The 19,786-nt window shown below is 43.0% G+C and overlaps 1 protein-coding gene across 2 annotated transcripts in view; it reads right to left on the bottom strand.

Moving 5' to 3' along the window:
- Window positions 1–19,786, bottom strand: part of LOC115127099 (beta-enolase) — a 36,034-nt gene that overhangs the window by 1,537 nt on the left and 14,711 nt on the right. The window contains exons 4-10 of one of the 2 annotated variants that reach the window (XM_065025113.1): window positions 6,808–6,936; window positions 6,075–6,208; window positions 3,978–4,200; window positions 3,409–3,606; window positions 2,918–2,994; window positions 1,456–1,580; window positions 786–953 (exon numbers count right to left, since the gene is read on the bottom strand). In XM_065025113.1, the coding sequence (XP_064881185.1) occupies window positions 786–953; window positions 1,456–1,580; window positions 2,918–2,994; window positions 3,409–3,606; window positions 3,978–4,200; window positions 6,075–6,208; window positions 6,808–6,936 (1,054 nt within the window). Of the gene's footprint in view, window positions 1–785; window positions 954–1,455; window positions 1,581–2,917; window positions 2,995–3,081; window positions 3,351–3,408; window positions 3,607–3,977; window positions 4,201–6,074; window positions 6,209–6,807; window positions 6,937–19,786 lie in introns of those variants that run through there. The other variant, XM_065025114.1, reaches the window with a different exon arrangement.

Raw genomic sequence — 19,786 nt, 5'->3', positions numbered from 1 at the left:
TTCCAAATCATGTCCAATCAATTGAATTTACCACAGGTGGACTCCAATCAAGTTGTAGAAACATCACAAAGATGATCAATGGAAACAGGATGCACCTGAGCTCCATTTCGAGTCTCATAGCAAAGAGTCTGAATACTTATGTAAATAAGATTTGTTGTTTATTTTTAATACATTTGCAAAATTTTCTAAACACCTGTGTGTGGATTGTTGAGGGAAAAAAACAATTTAATTGGTTTTAGAATAAGTCTAACGTAACAAAATGTGGAAAACCTGAATGCCCTGTATACATAATGTGAGAAATCTGGCTCCTATCAGTGTTATGTCTGTCAGTCTACCATATATTAACCGAGGCAGTCTAACATAACACTATATATATATATTAACTGAGTCAGGGTGCAGTAACTAGTGTATTCCTGTAGGGGTCAGTCTACCATAAGGCTCCAGTATAGTAACTGAGTCAGGGTGCAGTAACTAGTGTATTCCTGTAGGGGTCAGTCTACCATAAGGCTCCAGTATATTAACTGAGTCAGCGTGCAGTAACTAGTGTATTCCTGTAGGGGTCAGTCTACCATAAGGCTCCAGTATATTAACTGAGTCAGCGTGCAGTAACTAGTGTATTCCTGTAGGGGTCAGTCTACCATAAGGCTCCAGTATATTAACTGAGTCAGCGTGCAGTAACTAGTGTATTCCTGTAGGGGTCAGTCTACCATAAGGCTCCATCCAGTATAGTAACTGAGTCAGGGTGCAGTAGCTAATTTATTCCTGTAGGGGTCATTATAACTAACCTCATCAGCTGGTTGTATTTGGCCAGACGTTCTGATCTACAGGGGGCCCCAGTCTTGATCTGTCCAGTGCAGAGTCCGACCACCAGATCAGCGATGAATGTATCCTCTGTCTCTCCGGAACGATGAGACACCATCACACCCCATCCGTTAGACTGGGCCAGTTTACACCTGTTATTCAAAGAGAAGAGATGGGTATATTCATTAACGCACACTGTATCAAAACTGTAGCAACGGGGGAAAAAATAATAAGTGTTTGTTATTTGACTAATTTAGGTCCCTCCCCGTAACGGCCTTTTTGCTTCAGTGTGGTTCCTAGTGAATACATCCCAGGTCCTATAATATAGCCCCTGTGGAGGAGCTCTGCAAGGGGGCCCCTGTAGCCTAGTCCCTGTGATGCAGCTCTGCAAGGGGGCCCCTGTAGCCTAGTCCCTGTGATGCAGCTCTGCAAGGGGGCCCCTGTAGCCTAGTCCCTGTGATGCAGCTCTGCAAGGGGGCCCCTGTAGCCTAGTCCCTGTGATGCAGCTCTGCCAGGGGGCCCCTGTAGCCTAGTCCCTATGATGCAGCTCTGCAAGGGGGCCCCTGTAGCCTAGTCCCTGTGATGCAGCTCTGCCAGGGGGCCCCTGTACCCTAGTCTCTGTGATGCAGCTCTGCGAGGGGGACCAATACTTACGCCTTGATGGACTCTGTGACGGAGCCGATCTGGTTGACCTTGAGGAGCAGGCAGTTACAGGCCTTCTTCTCCACAGCCTGCTGGATACGCTTGGGGTTGGTCACGGTCAGATCATCTCCCACCACCTGGAGAATAACATACAGATTATACAGGTTAACATCACAGTAACTAACAGTAATGCTTGGTCACGGTCAGATCACCCACCAGGGTTATACAGAACACACACACAGATAACACACATGGTTAACACAGAGAACACACACAGGGTTAACACAGAGAACACACACAGGGTTAACACAGAGAACACACACAGGGTTAACACAGAGAACACACACAGGGTTAACACAGAGAACACACAGGGTTAACACAGAGAACACACACAGGGTTAACACAGAGAACACACACAGGGTTAACACAGAGAACACACAGGGTTAACACACAGAGAACACACACAGGGTTAACACAGAGAACACACAGGGTTAACACAGAGAACACACAGGGTTAACACAGAGAACACACAGGGTTAACACAGAGAACACACAGGGTTAACACAGAGAACACACAGGGTTAACACAGAGAACACACAGGGTTAACACAGAGAACACACAGGGTTAACACAGAGGACACACAGGGTTAACACAGAGAACACACAGGGTTAACACAGAGAACACACACAGGGTTAACACAGAGAACACACACAGGGTTAACACAGAGAACACACAGGGTTAACACAGAGAGCACACACAGGGTTAACACAGAGGACACACAGGGTTAACACAGAGAACACACACAGGGTTAACACAGAGAGCACACAGGGTTAACACAGAGAACACACAGGGTTAACACAGAGAACACACACAGGGTTAACACAGAGAGCACACAGGGTTAACACAGAGAACACACACAGGGTTAACACACAGAGAACACACACAGGGTTAACACAGAGAGCACACAGGGTTAACACAGAGAACACACACAGGGTTAACACAGAGAGCACACAGGGTTAACACAGAGAACACACACAGGGTTAACATACACGATATATAGAGTTAACGCTTGTTTTGCAAACATTGCTAAAGACCCATTGTCCCTTTGTCATTATGGAGTATTGGGTGTTAGACTGAGGACATTTTTAATAAATCCATTTTAGAATATGGTACGTAACAACGTAACAAAATGTAGAAGTACTCAATGGGTATGAATAGTTTCCGAAGGCACTGTATGAATACAGAGAGGTCGACCCCCTAGGCCGAGGGGTCAGACGCCCTAGGCCGAGGGTCAAACCCCCTAGGCCGAGGGTCAAACCCCCTAGGCCGAGGGTCAGAACCCCTAGGCCGTGGGTCAGAACCCCCTAGGCCGAGGGTCAGACCCCCTAGGCCGAGGGTCAGACCCCCTAGGCCAAGGGGTCAGACCCCCTAGGCATCGGTAGAGATAAACAGTGAACTAAACAAACTGGACCCACCTGGATGTCGACAGCGGCGGTGAACTTTGACCATGCAGCCCAATCATCCTGATCGAAGGGATCCTCAATGGACTGGACTGGAGGAAGAGGAGAGGAGTTAGAGGGGAAGGGATCCTCAATGGACTGGACTGGAGAGGAGGATGAGGAGTTAGAGGGGAAGGGATCCTCAATGGACTGGACTAGAGAGGAGGATGAGGAGTTAGAGGGGAAGGGATCCTCAATGGACTGGACTGGAGAGGAGGATGAGGAGTTAGAGGGAAGGGATCCTCAATGGACTGGACTGGAGAGGAGGATGAGGAGTTAGAGGGGAAGGGATCCTCAATGGACTGGACTGGAGAGGAGGATGAGGAGTTAGAGGGGAAGGGATCCTCAATGGACTGGACTGGAGAGGAGGATGAGGAGTTAGAGGGGAAGGGATCCTCAATGGACTGGACTGGAGAGGAGGATGAGGAGTTAGAGGGGATATACAGTGTGCGTGTTTCTCTACGTACCGGGATATCCCTTGATGAAGCTCTTGTACAGATCTCCCAGCTGATCCCCGGTGATGTACCTGGCAGGGTCGTCAGGTGACTTGAAGTCCAGGTCGTACTTTCCTGCCTTGTAGAACTCAGAGGCGGCCACGTCCATGCCGATGATGATCTTGTCTGGGTAGCCGGCCTTCTCAATGGCTGACTTCAGGAGCTCCAGAGCTGGAGGGAGATTAAAGGGTTAAAGTATCACACACCTCCGCCAGGGGGCCCTTTAGAATAGTCCCTATGGTGCAGCTCCACAAGGGGGTCCTATAGTAATAGTCCCTGTGACATAGCTCCACCAGGGGGCCCTAAGACCCTTAGGGACAGTCCCTGTGGCGTAGCTCCACCAGGGGGCCCTATAGTTGTAGTCCCTGTGACATAGCTCCACCAGGGGGCCCTAAGACCCTTAGGGACAGTCCCTGTGGCGTAGCTCCACCAGGGGGCCCTATAGTTGTAGTCCCTGTGACATAGCTCCACCAGGGGGCCCTAAGACCCTTAGGGATAGTCCCTGTGGCGCAGCTCCTCCAGGGTGCCCTATAAACTCTTACCCTCGTTGTTCTCCAGGATGTTGGGTGCGAAGCCGCCCTCATCTCCTACGTTGGTGGCATCCTTTCCGTACTTGGCCTTGATCACGTTCTTCAGGTTGTGGTAAACCTCAGCTCCGATCCTCATGGCCTCGTGGAAGTTGGACGCTCCGATGGGCAGGATCATGAACTCCTGCATGGCCAGCTTGTTACCAGCATGGCTACCACCGTTGATCACGTTGAAGGCCTGGAGGGAGGGAGGAGAGAGGTGTAGAAGAAGAGGTTAGAGCTTGTTTATATTTGAGATTCTTCAAAGTAGCCACCCTTTACACACTCACTCGACCTCACGGCTTGGTTTTCGGTAGACATGTTTTGGTGCCATTTCCCAGATCTGCGTCTCAACACAATCCTGTCGTCTCGGAACTCTGCGGACAATTCCTTCGACCTCATGACATGCACTGTCAACTGTGGGACCTTATATAGACCTTTCCAAATCATGTCCAACCAATTGAATTTACCACAGGTGGACTCCAATCAAGTTGTAGAAACATCACAAGGATGATCAATGGAAACAGGAGCTACATTGAGTCTCAAGGCAAATGGTTTGTTGTTTGTTTTTTTTCATTATTGATTGATTGGATATTTTTTGGGCTGCAACGTAGCAAAATGTGGAAAAAGTCATGGTTTGACTGTTTTTTTACACACTTCCTGTCGAATACTTCCTGTGTATATGAATATAAATAAACGCAGAAGTATGTTGACACACTTACAATCAGTGGGTTCTATTTCAGACACACACGTTGCTGACAGGTGTATAAAATTGAGCACACAGCCATGCAATCTCCATAGACAAACATTGGCAGTAGAATGGCCTTACTGAAGACCTCTGACTTGACGTGGCACCGTCATAGTATGCCACCTTTCCAACAAGTCAATTTGTCAAATTTCTGCCCTGCTAGAGATGCCCTGGTCAACTGTAAGTGCTGTTATTGTGAAGTAGAAACGTCTCGGAGCAACAACGGCTGAGCAGCAAAGTGGTAGGCCACACAAGCTCAGAACAGGACCACCGAGTGCTGAAGCACGTAGAAATAGTCTGTCCTCGGTTGAAAAATGTACCTCAGAGTTCCAAACTGCCTCTGGATGCAACGTCATCACAACTGTTTGTCTGGAGCTTCATGAAATGGGTTTCCGTGGCCGAGCAGCCGCACACAAGCCTAAGACCACCATGCTCAATGCCAAGCGTTGGCTGGAGTGGTGTAAAGCCTGACCTCAACTCCATCGAACACCTTCGGGATGAATTGGAACGCCGACTGTGAGCCAGGCCTAATCGCCCAACATCAGTACCCGACCTCACTAATGCTCTTTGCGCTGAATGGAATCTAGCCCCCACATCAATGTTCCAACATCTAGTGGAAAGCCTTCCCAGAATAGTGGAGGCTGTTATAGCAGCAAAGGGGGACCAACTCCATATTAATGGCCATGATTTTGGAATGAGATGTTGGACAAGCAGGTGTCCACATACTTTTGGTCATGTAGTGTAGGTAGATGATGGGTCAGGGTTAAATCTGTACTCATGGGGCAGGGTGATGTCCTGCTTATATTATATAGGTAGGTATATGATGGGTCAGGGTGATGTCCTGGTTATATTATATAGGTAGGTATGTGATGGGGCGGGGTGATGTCCTGGTTATATTATATAGGTAGGTATATAACGGGGCAGGGTTAAAGGTTAAAGGTTAAACCTGTACTCATGGGGCAGGGGTCAGGGTTAAAGGTTAAACCTGTACTCACGGGGCAGGGGGCAGGGTTAAAGGTTAAACCGGTACTCACGGGGCAGGGGTCAGGGTTAAAGGTTAAACCGGTACTCACGGGGCAGGGGTCAGGGTTAAAGGTTAAACCTGTACTCACGGGGCAGGGGGCAGGGTTAAAGGTTAAACCGGTACTCACGGGTCAGGGTTAAAGGTTAAACCTGTACTCACGGGGCAGGGTTAAAGGTTAAACCTGTACTCACGGGGCAGGGTTAAAGGTTAAACCTGTACTCACGGGGCAGGGGGCAGGGTTAAAGGTTAAACCTGTACTCACGGGGCAGGGGGCAGGGTTAAAGGTTAAACCTGTACTCACAGGGCAGGGCAGGATGACATCCTTGTGTCCAGCCAGGTCAGCGATGTGTCGGTACAGGGGCACTCCCTTCTCTGCTGCTCCTGCCTTGCAGACCGCCAGAGACACGCCCAGGATGGCATTGGCTCCAAACTTAGCTACAGGAGGGGGAGAGGCAAGAGGGAGGGGGGGGGCATGAGGAGGCAAGAGATTTAAACAGTGATTCGCTACAGGCCAAGAGATTTAAACCGTGATTCTCTACAAGCCAAGAGATTTAAACCGTGATTCGCTACAGGCCAAGAGATTTAAACCGTGATTCTCTACAAGCCAAGAGATTTAAACCGTGATTCTCTACAAGCCAAGAGATTTAAACCGTGATTCTCTACAAGACAAGAGATTTAAACCGTGATTCGCTACAGGCCAAGAGATTTAAACCGTGATTCGCTACAGGCCAAGAGATTTAAACCGTGATTCGCTACAGGCCAAGAGATTTAAACCGTGATTCTCTCCCCTCCAGTTGTATGTTGCAGCTTATTCAAGGGAGCACGGACATATTACCCAGAGATGACTTAGTAGGAAGTGATCTAACTTTCAATGTTAATAGAGTGAATTAAAGGAATCGAGTGAATTAAAGGAATCGAGTGAATTAAAGGAATCGAGTGAATTAAAGGAATCGAGTGAATTAAAGGAATCGAGTGAATTAAAGGAATCGAGTGAATTAAAGGAATCAAGTGAATCAAGAGGATGAGCGACGTACATTTGTTCTCAGTTCCGTCCAACTCCAGCATGAATTTGTCAATCTTCTCCTGGTCAACAACGCTGAACTTCTTCTCAATCAGTTTGGCAGCGATGTCCTTGTTCACATGATCCACAGCCTTAATGGTACCTTTAGAGATAGAAAGAATGATTTGATATTTAGAGAGAGGGGCCTTCATGGAACACAACACTGTCAGACCAGACCTAACGATCACAGAGACACTGGAGATCTCCTTTCTATACAATGGTCTCATCTGTGACAGCAGCTCCATTTTAAAGTAGTCCATTTCTATGCATATAATAAATGGAAAAAAGGTACCACCTAATGTGCTGGAGTAACTATACTCTTAGCAGGGAAGGTTGTAGTACTAGTACATTTACATTTAAGTCATTTAGTAACAGTAGTAACAGTAGTAACAGTAGTAACAGTAGTAACAGTAGTAACAGCAGCAACAACAGTAGTAACAGTAGTAACAGTAGTAACAGCAGTAACAGCAACAACAACTGTAGTAACAGCAGCAACAACAGTAGTAACAGTAGTAACTGTAGTAACAGTAGTAACAGCAGCAACAACAGTAGTAACAGCAGCAACAGTAGTAACAGTAGTAACAGCAGCAACAACTGTAGTAACAGCAGCAACAACAGTAGTAACAGCAACAACAGTAGTAACAGTAGTAACTGTAGTAACAGCAGCAACAGTAGTAACAGTAGTAACAGCAGCAACAACAGTAGTAACTGTAGTAACAGCAGCAACAGCAGCAACAGTAGTAACTGTAGTAACAGCAGCAACAACAGTAGTAACAGTAGTAACAGCAGCAACAACAGTAGTAACAGCAGCAACAGTAGTAACTGTAGTAACAGCAGTAACAGTAGTAACAGCAGCAACAACAGTAGTAACAGTAGTAACAGCAGCAGCAACAGTAGTAACTGTAGTAACAGCAGCAACAGCAGCAACAGTAGTAACTGTAGTAACAGCAGCAACAACAGTAGTAACAGCAGCAACAACAGTAGTAACAGTAGTAACTGTAGTAACAGCAGCAACAACAGTAGTAACAGCAGCAACAGTAGTAACTGTAGTAACAGTAGTAACAGCAGCAACAACAGTAGTAACAGTAGTAACAGCAGCAGCAACAGTAGTAACAGTAGTAACAGCAGCAACAACAGTAGTAACAGTAGTAACAGCAGCAACAACAGTAGTAACAGTAGTAACAGCAGCAACAACAGTAGTAACAGTAGTAACAGCAGCAACAACAGTAGTAACAGCAGCAACAGTAGTAACTGTAGTAACAGTAGTAACAGCAGCAACAGTAGTAACAGCAGCAACAACTGTAGTAACAGCAGCAACAACAGTAGTAACAGTAGTAACAGTAGTAACAGTAGTAACAGCAGCAACAACAGTAGTAACAGCAGCAACAGTAGTAACTGTAGTAACAGTAGTAACAGCAGCAACAACAGTAGTAACAGTAGTAACAGCAGCAGCAACAGTAGTAACAGTAGTAACAGCAGCAACAGCAGCAACAGTAGTAACAGTAGTAACAGTAGTAACAGCAACAACAGTAGTAACAGTAGTAACTGTAGTAACAGCAACAACAGTAGTAACAGTAGTAACAGCAACAACAGTAGTAACAGTAGTAACTGTAGTAACAGCAACAACAGTAGTAACTGTAGTAACAGCAACAACAGTAGTAACAGCAACAACAGTAGTAACAGCAGCAACAACAGTAGTAACAGTAGTAACTGTAGTAACAGCAGCAACAACAGTAGTAACAGCAGCAACAACAGTAGTAACAGTAGTAACAACAGTAGTAACAGTAGTAACAGCAGCAACAGTAGTAACAGTAGTAACAGTAGTAACAGTAGTAACAGTAGTAACAGTAGTAACAGTAGTAACAGTAGTAACAGCAGCAACAGTAGTAACAGTAGTAACAGTAGTAACAGTAGTAACAGTAGTAACAGCAGCAACAACAGTAGTAACAGCAGCAACAGTAGTAACTGTAGTAACAGCAGCAACAACAGTAGTAACAGCAGCAACAGTAGTAACAGTAGTAACAGCAGCAACAACAGTAACAGTAGTAACAGTAGTAACAGCAGCAACAACAGTAGTAACAGTAGTAACAGTAGTAACAGTAGTAACAGTAGTAACAGCAGCAACAACAGTAGTAACAGTAGTAACAGCAGCAACAACAGTAGTAACAGTAGTAACAGTAGTAACAGTAGTAACAGCAGCAACAACTGTAGTAACAGCAGCAACAACAGTAGTAACAGTAGTAACAGCAGCAGCAACAGTAGTAACTGTAGTAACAGTAGTAACAGCAGCAACAGTAGTAACAGTAGTAACAGCAGCAACAACTGTAGTAACAACAGTAGTAACTGTAGTAACAGTAGTAACAGCAGCAACAACAGTAGTAACAGCAGCAACAACAGTAGTAACAGCAGCAACAACAGCAGCAACAACAGTAGTAACAGCAGCAACAGCAGCAACAACTGTAGTAACAGCAGCAACAGCAGCAACAACTGTAGTAACAGCAGCAACAACAGTAGTAACAGCAGCAACAGCAGCAACAACTGTAGTAACAGCAGCAACAACTGTAGTAACAGCAGCAACAACTGTAGTAACAGTAGTAACAGCAGCAACAACTGTAGTAACAACAGTAGTAACTGTAGTAACAGTAGTAACAGCAGCAACAACAGTAGTAACAGCAGCAACAACAGTAGTAACAGCAGCAACAACAGCAGCAACAACAGTAGTAACAGCAGCAACAGCAGCAACAACTGTAGTAACAGCAGCAACAGCAGCAACAACAGTAGTAACAGCAGCAACAGTAGTAACAGCAGCAACAGCAGCAACAACTGTAGTAACAGCAGCAACAACTGTAGTAACAGCAGCAACAACTGTAGTAACAGTAGTAACAGCAGCAACAACAGTAGTAACAGCAGTAACAGTAGTAACAGCAGCAGCAACAACTGTAGTAACAGCAGCAACAACTGTAGTAACAGTAGTAACAGCAGCAACAACAGTAGTAACAGCAGCAACAACTGTAGTAACAGCAGTAACAGTAGTAACAGTAGTAACAGCAGCAGCAACAACTGTAGTAACAGCAGCAACAACTGTAGTAACAGTAGTAACAGCAGCAACAACAGTAGTAACAGCAGCAACAACTGTAGTAACAGTAGTAACAGCAGCAACAACAGTAGTAACAGCAGCAACAACAGTAGTAACAGTAGTAACAGCAGCAGCAACAGTAGTAACAGTTGTAACAGCAGCAACAACAGTAGTAACAGCAGCAACAACAGTAGTAACAGCAGCAACAACAACAACAGTAGTAACAGTAGTAACAGCAGCAGCAACAGTAGTAACAGCAGCAACAACTGTAGTAACAGTAGTAACAGTAGTAGCAGCAACAGTAGTAACAGTAGTAACAGCAGCAACAACTGTAGCAACAGTAGTAACAGTAGTAACAGTAGTAACAGTAGTAACAGCAGCAACAACAGTAGTAGCAACAGCAGCAACAGTAGTAACAGTAGTAACAGCAGCAGCAACAGTAGTAACAGTAGTAACAGTAGTAACTGTAGTAACAGTAACAGTAGTAACAGCAGCAGCAACAGTAGTAACAGTAGTAACTGTAGTAACAGCAGTAACAGTAGTAACAGCAGCAACAACAGTAGTAACAGCAGCAACAACAGTAGTAACAGCAGCAACAACAGTAGTAACAGTAGTAACAGTAGTAACAGCAGCAGCAACAGTAGTAACAGCAGCAACAGCAGCAACAACAGTAGTAACAGCAGCAACAACTGTAGTAACAGCAGCAACAACAGTAGTAACAGCAGCAACAACCGTAGTAACTGTAGTAACAGCAGTAACAGTAGTAATAGCAGCAACAACAGTAGTAACAGCAGCAACAGCAGCAACAACAGTAGTAACAGCAGCAACAACAGTAGTAACAGCAGCAACAACCGTAGTAACTGTAGTAACAGCAGCAACAACAGTAGTAACAGCAGCAACAACTGTAGTAACAGCAGCAACAACTGTAGTAACAGCAGTAACAGTAGTAACAGTAGTAACAGTAGTAACAGTAGTAACAGTAGTAACAGTAGTAACAGTAGTAACAGTAGTAACAACAGTAACAGTAGTAACAGTAGTAACAGCAGCAACAACTGTAGTAACAGCAGTAACAGTAGTAACAGCAACAACAGTAGTAACAGCAGCAACAACTGTAGTAACAGCAGCAACAACAGTAGTAACAGCAGCAACAGTAGTAACAGTAGTAACAGTAGTAACAGTAGTAACAGTAGTAACAGTAGTAACAGCAGCAACAACAGTAGTAACAGCAGTAACAGTAGTAACAGTAGTAACAGTAGTAACAGTAGTAACAGCAGCAACAACAGTAGTAACAGCAGTAACAGTAGTAACAGCAGCAACAACTGTAGTAACAGTAGTAACAGTAGTAACAGCAACAACAGTAGTAACAGCAGCAACAACCGTAGTAACTGTAGTAACAGCAGCAACAACAGTAGTAACAGCAGCAACAACAGTAGTAACAGTAGTAACAGTAGTAACAGTAGTAACAGTAGTAACAACAGTAGTAACAGCAGTAACAGTAGTAACAGCAGCAACAACTGTAGTAACAGTAGTAACAGTAGTAACAGTAGTAACAGCAGTAACAGCAGCAGCAACAGTAGTAACAGTAGTAACAGTAGTAACAGTAGTAACAGTAGTAACAGTAGTAACAGCAGCAACAACTGTAGTAACAGCAGTAACAGTAGTAACAGCAGCAACAACTGTAGTAACAGTAGTAACAGTAGTAACAGCAACAACAGTAGTAACAGCAGCAACAACCGTAGTAACTGTAGTAACAGCAGCAACAACAGTAGTAACAGCAGCAACAACAGTAGTAACAGTAGTAACAGTAGTAACAGTAGTAACAGTAGTAACAGTAGTAACAACAGTAGTAACAGCAGCAACAACAGTAGTAACAGTAGTAACAGCAGCAACAACTGTAGTAACAGCAGCAACAACAGTAGTAACAGTAGTAACAGTAGTAACAGTAGTAACAGTAGTAACAGTAGTAACAGTAGTAACAGTAGTAACAGCAGCAACAACAGTAGTAACAGTGGTAACAGTAGTAACAGTGGTAACAGTAGTAACAGTAGTAACAGTAGTAACAGTAGTAACAGTAGTAACAGTAGTAACAGCAGCAACAACAGTAGTAACAGTAGTAACAGCAGCAACAACAGTAGTAACAGCAGCAACAACAGTAGTAACAGCAGCAACAACTGTAGTAACAGCAGTAACAGCAGCAGCAACAGTAGTAACAGTAACAGTAGTAACAGCAGCAACAACAGTAGTAACAGTAACAGTAGTAACAGCAGCAACAACTGTAGTAACTGTAGTAACAGCAGCAGCAACTGTAGTAACAGTAGTAACAGTAGTAACAGCAGCAACAACAGTAGTAACAGTAGTAACAGCAGCAGCAACAGTAGTAACAGCAGCAACAGTAGTAACAGCAGCAACAACAGTAGTAACAGTAGTAACAGTAGTAACAGCAGCAACAACAGTAGTAACAGTAGTAACAGTAGTAACAGCAGCAACAACAGTAGTAACAGCAGTAACAGTAGTAACAGCAGCAACAACAGTAGTAACAGTAGTAACAGTAGTAACAGCAGCAGCAACAGTAGTAACAGCAGTAACAGTAGTAACAGCAGCAACAACAGTAGTAACAGCAGCAGTAACAACAGTAACAACAGTAGTAACAGCAGCAGCAGCAAACAACAGTAGTAACAGCAGCAACAACAGTAGTAACAGTAGTAACAGCAGTGGTAACAGCAGCAGCAACAGTGGTAGTAACAGCAGCAGCAACAGTAGTAACAGCAGCAACAACAGTAGTAACAGTAGTAACAGCAGTAACAGCAGCAGCAACAGTAGTAACAGTAGTACAGTAGTAACAGCAGCAACAGTAGTAACAGTAGTAACAGTAGTAACAGTAGTAACAGCAGCAGCAACTGTAGTAACAGTAGTAACAGCAGCAGCAACTGTAGTAACAGTAACAGTAGTAACAGTAGTAACAGTAGTAACAGTAGTAACAGTAGTAACAGTAGTAACAGCAGCAACAACAGTAGTAACAGCAGCAACAACAGTAGTAACAGCAGCAACAACAGTAGTAACAGCGAGTAACAGTAGTAACAGCAAGCAACTGTAGTAACAGTAACAGTAACAGTAGTAACAGTACAACAGTAGTAACAGCAACAGCAACAACAGTGGTAACAGTAACAGCAACAGTAAGTAACAGCAGCAGCAGTGGTAACAGTAGTAACAGCAGCAGCAACTGTAGTAACAGCAGCAACAGTAGTAACAGTAGTAACAGTAGTAACAGCAGCAACAGCAGCAGCAACAGTAAGTAACAACAGCAACAGGCAGCAACAGTAGTAACAGTAGTAACAGCAGCAACAACTGTAGTAACAGTAACAGTAGTAACAGTAGTAACAGTAGTAACTGCAGTAGTAAACACAGTAGTAACAGTAGTAACAGTAACAGTAGTAACAGTAGTAACAGTGGTAACAGTAGTAACAGTAGTAACAGCAGCAACAACAGTAGTAACAGCAGCAACAACAGTAGTAACAGCAGTAACAGCAGCAGCAACAGCAGTAACAGTAACAGTAGCAGCAGCAACAGTAGTAACAGTAGTAACAGTAGCAACAGTGTAGTAACAGTGAAGTAAACAGTAGTAACAGTAGTAACAGTGGTAACAGCAACAAGTAACAGTAGTAACAGCAGCAGCAACAGTAGTAACAGCAGCAACAACAGTAGTAACAGTAGTAACAGCAACAGTAGCAACAACAGTAGTAACAGCAAACAACAACAAGTAACAGTAGCAACAGTGCAGTAACAGTAGTAACAGTAGTAACAGTAGTAACTGAGCAACAATAGTAGTAACAGTGCAGCAGCAGCAACTGTAGTAACAGTAGTAACAGCAGCAACAACAGTAGTAACAGCAGCAACAACAGTAGTAACAGCAGCAACAACAGTAGTAACAGTAGTAACAGTAGTAACAGCAGCAACAACAGTAGTAACAGTAGTAACAGTAGTAACAGCAGCAACAACAGTAGTAACAGCAGCAACAACAGTAGTAACAGTAGTAACAGTAGTAACAGTAGTAACAGTAGTAACAGTAGTAACAGTAGTAACAGCAGCAGCAACAGTAGTAACAGTAGTAACAACAGTAGTAACAGCAGCAGCAGCAGCAACAGTAGTAACAGTAGTAACAACAGTAGTAACAGCAGCAACAACAGTAGTAACAGCAGCAACAGCAGCAACAGCAGTAACAGTAGTAACAGCAGCAACAACAACAACAACAGTAGTAACAGTAGTAACAGTAGTAACAGTAGTAACAGCAGCAACAACAACAACAACAGTAGTAACAGTAGTAACAGTAGTAACAGCAGTAACAGTAGTAACAGCAGCAACAACAGTAGTAACAGTAGTAACAGTAGTAACAGCAAGCAACAGCAGTAACAGTAACAGCAGCAAACAGTAGTAACAGTGGTAACAGCAAACAACAGTAGTAACAGCAACAGCAGCACAACAGTAGTAACAGCAGCAACAACAGTAGTAACAGTAGTAACAGTAGTAACAGCAACAACAACAGTAGTAACAGTAGTAACAGTAGTAACAGTAGTAACAGTAGTAACAGTAGTAACAGTAGTAACAGTAGTAACAGTAGTAACAGTAGTAACAGTAGTAACAGCAACAACAACAGTAGTAACAGCAGCAACAACAGTAGTAACAGCAGCAACAGTAGTAACAGTAGTAACAGCAGCAGCAACAGTAGTAACAGCAACAACAACAGTAGTAACAGTAGTAACAGTAGTAACAGTAGTAACAGTAGTAACAGCAGCAGCAACAGTAGTAACAGCAACAACAACAGTAGTAACAGTAGTAACAGTAGTAACAGCAACAACAGTAGTAACAGTAGTAACAGTAGTAACAGCAACAACAGTAGTAACAGCAACAACAACAGTAGTAACAGTAGTAACAGCAGCAACAACAGTAGTAACAGTAGTAACAGTAGTAACAGCAACAACAACAGTAGTAACAGTAGTAACAGTAGTAACAGTAGTAACAGTAGTAACAACAGTAGTAACAGCAGCAACAGTAGTAACAGTAGTAACAGCAGCAGCAACAGTAGTAACAGTAGTAACAGTAGTAACAGCAGCAACAACAACAGTAGTAACAGTAGTAACAGTAGTAACAGTAGTAACAGCAGCAACAACAGTAGTAACAGTAGTAACAGTAGTAACAGTAGTAACAGTAGTAACAGCAGCAGCAACAGTAGTAACAGTAGTAACAGTAGTAACAGTAGTAACAGTAGTAACAGCAGCAGCAACAGTAGTAACAGTAGTAACAGTAGTAACAGTAGTAACAGCAGCAACAACAGTAGTAACAGTAGTAACAGCAGCAACAACAGTAGTAACAGCAGCAACAGTAGTAACAGCAGCACAACAGTAGTAACAGCAACAACAGTAGTAACAGTAGTAACAGCAGCAACAACAGTAGTAACAGTAGTAACAGCAGCAAACAACAGTAGTAACAAGCAACAACAGTAAACAGTAGTAACTGTAGTAACAGCAGCAACAACAGTAGTAACAGTAGCAACAACAGTAGTAACAGCAGCAACAACAGTAGTAACAGTAGTAACAGCAGCAACAACAGTAGTAACAGTAGTAACAGTAGTAACAGCAGCAACAACAGTAGTAACAGTAGTAACAGTAGTAACAGCAGCAACAACAGTAGTAACAGTAGTAACAGCAGCAACAACAGTAGTAACAGTAGTAACAGCAGCAACAACAGTAGTAACAGTAGTAACAGTAGTAACAGCAGCAACAACAGTAGTAACAGCAGCAACAACAGTAGTAACAGTAGTAACAGTAGTAACAGCAGCAACAACAGTAGTAACAGTAGTAACAGTAGTAACAGTAGTTGTTGGTTAAACAGTGGTAACAGTAGTAACAGTAGTAACAGTAGTAACAGCAGCAACAACAGTAGTAACAGTAGTAACAGCAGCAACAACAGTAGTAGTAACAGTAGCAACAGCAGCAACAAGCAACAGTAGTAACAGTAGCAACAACAGCAGCAACAACAGTAGTAACAGCAACAACAACAGCAGTAACAGCAGCAACAACAGTAGTAACAGTAACCGTAACAGCAGCAACAACAGTAGTAACAGCAGCAACAACAGTAGTAACAGTGCAAATCAACAGCAGTAAACAGCAGCAACAACAGCAGTAACAGTAGTAACAGCAGCAGCAACAACTGTAGTAACAGCAGCAACAACAGTAGTAACAGTAGTAACAGTAGTAACAGTAGTAGCAACAGTAGTAACAGTAGTAACAGTAGTAACAGCAGTAACAGTAGTAACAGCAGCAACAGTAGTAACAGCAAACAGCACAGTAGTAACAGTAGTAACAGCAGCAACAGTAGTAACAGTAGTAACAGTAGTAACAGCAGCAGCAACAGTAGTAACAGTAGTAACAGCAGCAGCAACTGTAGTAACAGTAGTAACAGCAGCAACAACAGTAGTAACAGCAGCAACAACAGTAGTAACAGTAGTAACAGCAGCAACAACAGTAGTAACAGTAGTAACAGCAGCAGCAACAGTAGTAACAGTAGTAACAGCAGCAACAACAGTAGTAACAGTAGTAACAGCAGCAACAACAGTAGTAACAGTAGTAACAGTAGTAACAGCAGCAACAACAGTAGTAACAGCAGCAACAACAGTAGTAACAGTAGTAACAGTAGTAACAGTAGTAACAGTAGTAACAGTAGTAACAGCAGCAACAACAGTAGTAACAGCAGCAACAGTAGTAACAGTAGTAACAGCAGTAACAGCAGTAACAGCAGCAACAACAGTAGTAACAGTAGTAACAGTAGTAACAGCAGCAACAACAGTAGTAACAGTAGTAACAACAAGTAGTAACAGCAGTAACAGTAGTAACAGCAGCAGTGAACAGTAGTAACAGTAGTAACAGCAGCAACAGTACAGTAGTAACAGCAGCAACAACAGTAGTAACAGTAGTAACAGCAGCAACAACAGTAGTAACAGTAGTAACAGCAGCAGCAACTGTAGTAACAGTAGTAACAGTAGTAACAGCAGCAACAACAGTAGTAACAGTAGTAACAGCAGCAGCAACAGTAGTAACAGCAGTAACAGCAGCAGCAACAGTAGTAACAGCAGCAACAACAGTAGTAACAGTAGTAACAGTAGTAACAGCAGCAACAACAGTAGTAACAGCAGCAACAACAGTAGTAACAGCAGTAACAGTAGTAACAGCAGCAGCAACAGTAGTAACAGCAGTAACAGTAGTAACAGCAGCAACAACAGTAGTAACAGTAGTAACAGTAGTAACAGCAACAACAACAGTAGTAACAGTAGTAACAGTAGTAACAGTAGTAACAGTAGTAACAGCAGCAACAACAGTAGTAACAGCAGCAACAACAGTAGTAACAGTAGTAACAGCACAACAACTGTAGTAACAGCAACAAAGTAGTAACAGTAGTAACAGTAGTAACAGCAGCAACAACAGTAGTAACAGTAGTAACAGCAGCAGCAACTGTAGTAACAGTAGTAACAGTAGTAACAGCAGCAACAACAGTAGTAACAGTAGTAACAGCAGCAGCAACAGTAGTAACAGCAGCAACAACAGTAGTAACAGTAGTAACAGCAGTAGTAACAGCAGCAAACAGTAACAGCAGTAACAGTAGTAACAGCAGTAACAGCAGCAACAACTGTAGTAACAGCAGTAACAGCAGCAACAACTGTAGTAACAGCAGTAACAGCAGCAGCAACAGTAGTAACAGTAACAGTAGTAACAGCAGCAACAGTAGTAACAGTAGTAACAGTACAACAGCGATAGCAGTAGTAACAGCAGCAACAACAGTGGTAACAGCAAACAACAACAACAGTGGTAGTAACAGTAGTAACAGCAGCAACAGTCAACAGTAACAACAGTAGTAACAGTAGTAACAGTAGTAACAGCAGCAACAACAGTAGTAACAGTAGTAACAGTAGTAACAGCAACAGTAACAGTAGCAACTGCAACAGTAGTAACAGTAACAACAGTGGTAACAGCAGCAACAACAGTAGTAACAACAACAGTAGTAACAGCAGCAGCAACAGTAGTAACAGTAGTAACAGCAGCAACAGTAGTAAACAGTAGTAACAGCAGCAACAACAGTAGTAACAGTAGTAGTAACAGTAGTAACAGCAGCAACAACAGTAGTAACAGTAGTAACAACAGCAGTAACAACAGTGGTAACAGTAACAGCAGCAACAACAGTAGTAACAGTAGTAACAGCAGCAGCAACAGTAGTAACAGCAGCAACAACAGTAGTAACAGTGAACAGCAAACAGTAGTAACAGCAGCAACAACAGTAGTAACAGTAACCGTGGTAACAGTAGTAACAGTAGTAACAGCAGCAGCAGCAACAGTAGTAACAGCAGTAACAACAGTAGTAACAGTAGCAGTAACAATCAGTAACAGCAACAGTAGTAACAGTAGTAACAACAGTGGTAACAGCAGCAACAACAGTAGTAACAGTGGTAACAGCAGCAACAGCAGCAGCAACAGTGGTAACAGCAGCAACAACAATAACAGCAGCAACAACTGTAGTAACAGTAGCAACAGTCAACAACAGCAGCAACAACAGTAGTAACAGCAGTAACAGTAGTAACAGCAGTAACAGCAGTAACAGTAGTAACAGCAAACAACAGTAGTAACAGTAGTAACAGTAGTAACAGTAGTAACAGCAATAACAGTAGTAACAGTAGTAACAGTAGTAACAGCAACAACAGTAGTAACAGTAGTAACAGTAGTAACAACAGTAGTAACAGTAGTAACAGTAGTAACAGTAGTAACAGCAGCAGCAACAGTAGTAACAGCAACAGTAGTAACAGCAGCAATAACAGTAGTAACAGTAGTAACAGTAGTAAGCAACAGTAGTAACAACAGTAAAAGTAACAGCAGCAACAGTAGTAACAGCAGTAACAACTGTAGTAACAGCAACAACAGTACAACAGCAGCAAAACTGGTAACAGTAGTAACAGTAGTAACAGCAACAACAGTAGTAACAGTAGTAACAAACAGTGGTAACAGCAGTAACAGTAGTAACAGCAGCAACAACAGTAGTAGTGGTAACAGTAACAGCAGCAAACAACAGTAGTAACAGTAGTAACAGCAGTAACAAACAACACAGTAGTAACAGCAGCAACAACAGTAGTAACAGCAGTAACAGCACAACAGTAGTAACAGTAACAGCAACAGCAGTAACAGCAGCAGCAACAGTAACAGTAACAGTAGTAACAGCAGCAACAGTAGTAACAGTAGTAACAGTAGTAACAGTAGTAACAGCAGCAGCAACTGTAGTAACAGTAGTAACAGCAGCAGCAACTGTAGTAACAGCAGCAACAACAGTAGTAACAGCAGCAACAACAGTAGTAACAGCAGTAACAGTAGTAACAGCAGCAACAACAGTAGTAACAGTAGTAACAGTAGTAACAGCAGTAGTAACAGTGGTAACAGTAGTAACAGCAGTAACAGTAGTAACAGCAGCAACAACAGTAGTAACAGTAGCAACAGTAGTAACAGTAGTAACAGCAGCAACAACAGTAGTAACAGTAGTAACAGTAGTAAGCAGCAGCAACAGTAGTAACAGCAGCAACAACAGTAGTAACAGCAATCAACAGCAGTAGTAACAGTAACAGCAGCAACAACAGTAGTAACAGTAGCAGTAAACAGCAGCAACAACAAGTAAATAGTGGTAACAGTAGTAACAGTAGTAACAGCAACAACAGTAGTAACAGTAGTAACAGCAGCAAAACAGTAGTAACAGTAAGTACAGCAGTAGTAACAGCAGCAACAACAGTAGTAACAGTGGTAACAGCAGCAACAACAGTAGTAACAGCAGCAACAGTAGCAACAGTAGTAAC

This window comes from Oncorhynchus nerka, linkage group LG12 (assembly GCF_034236695.1).
Source record: "Oncorhynchus nerka isolate Pitt River linkage group LG12, Oner_Uvic_2.0, whole genome shotgun sequence".
NCBI lineage: Eukaryota > Metazoa > Chordata > Actinopteri > Salmoniformes > Salmonidae > Oncorhynchus > Oncorhynchus nerka.
This window is presented reverse-complemented; position numbering and strand designations above follow the sequence as displayed.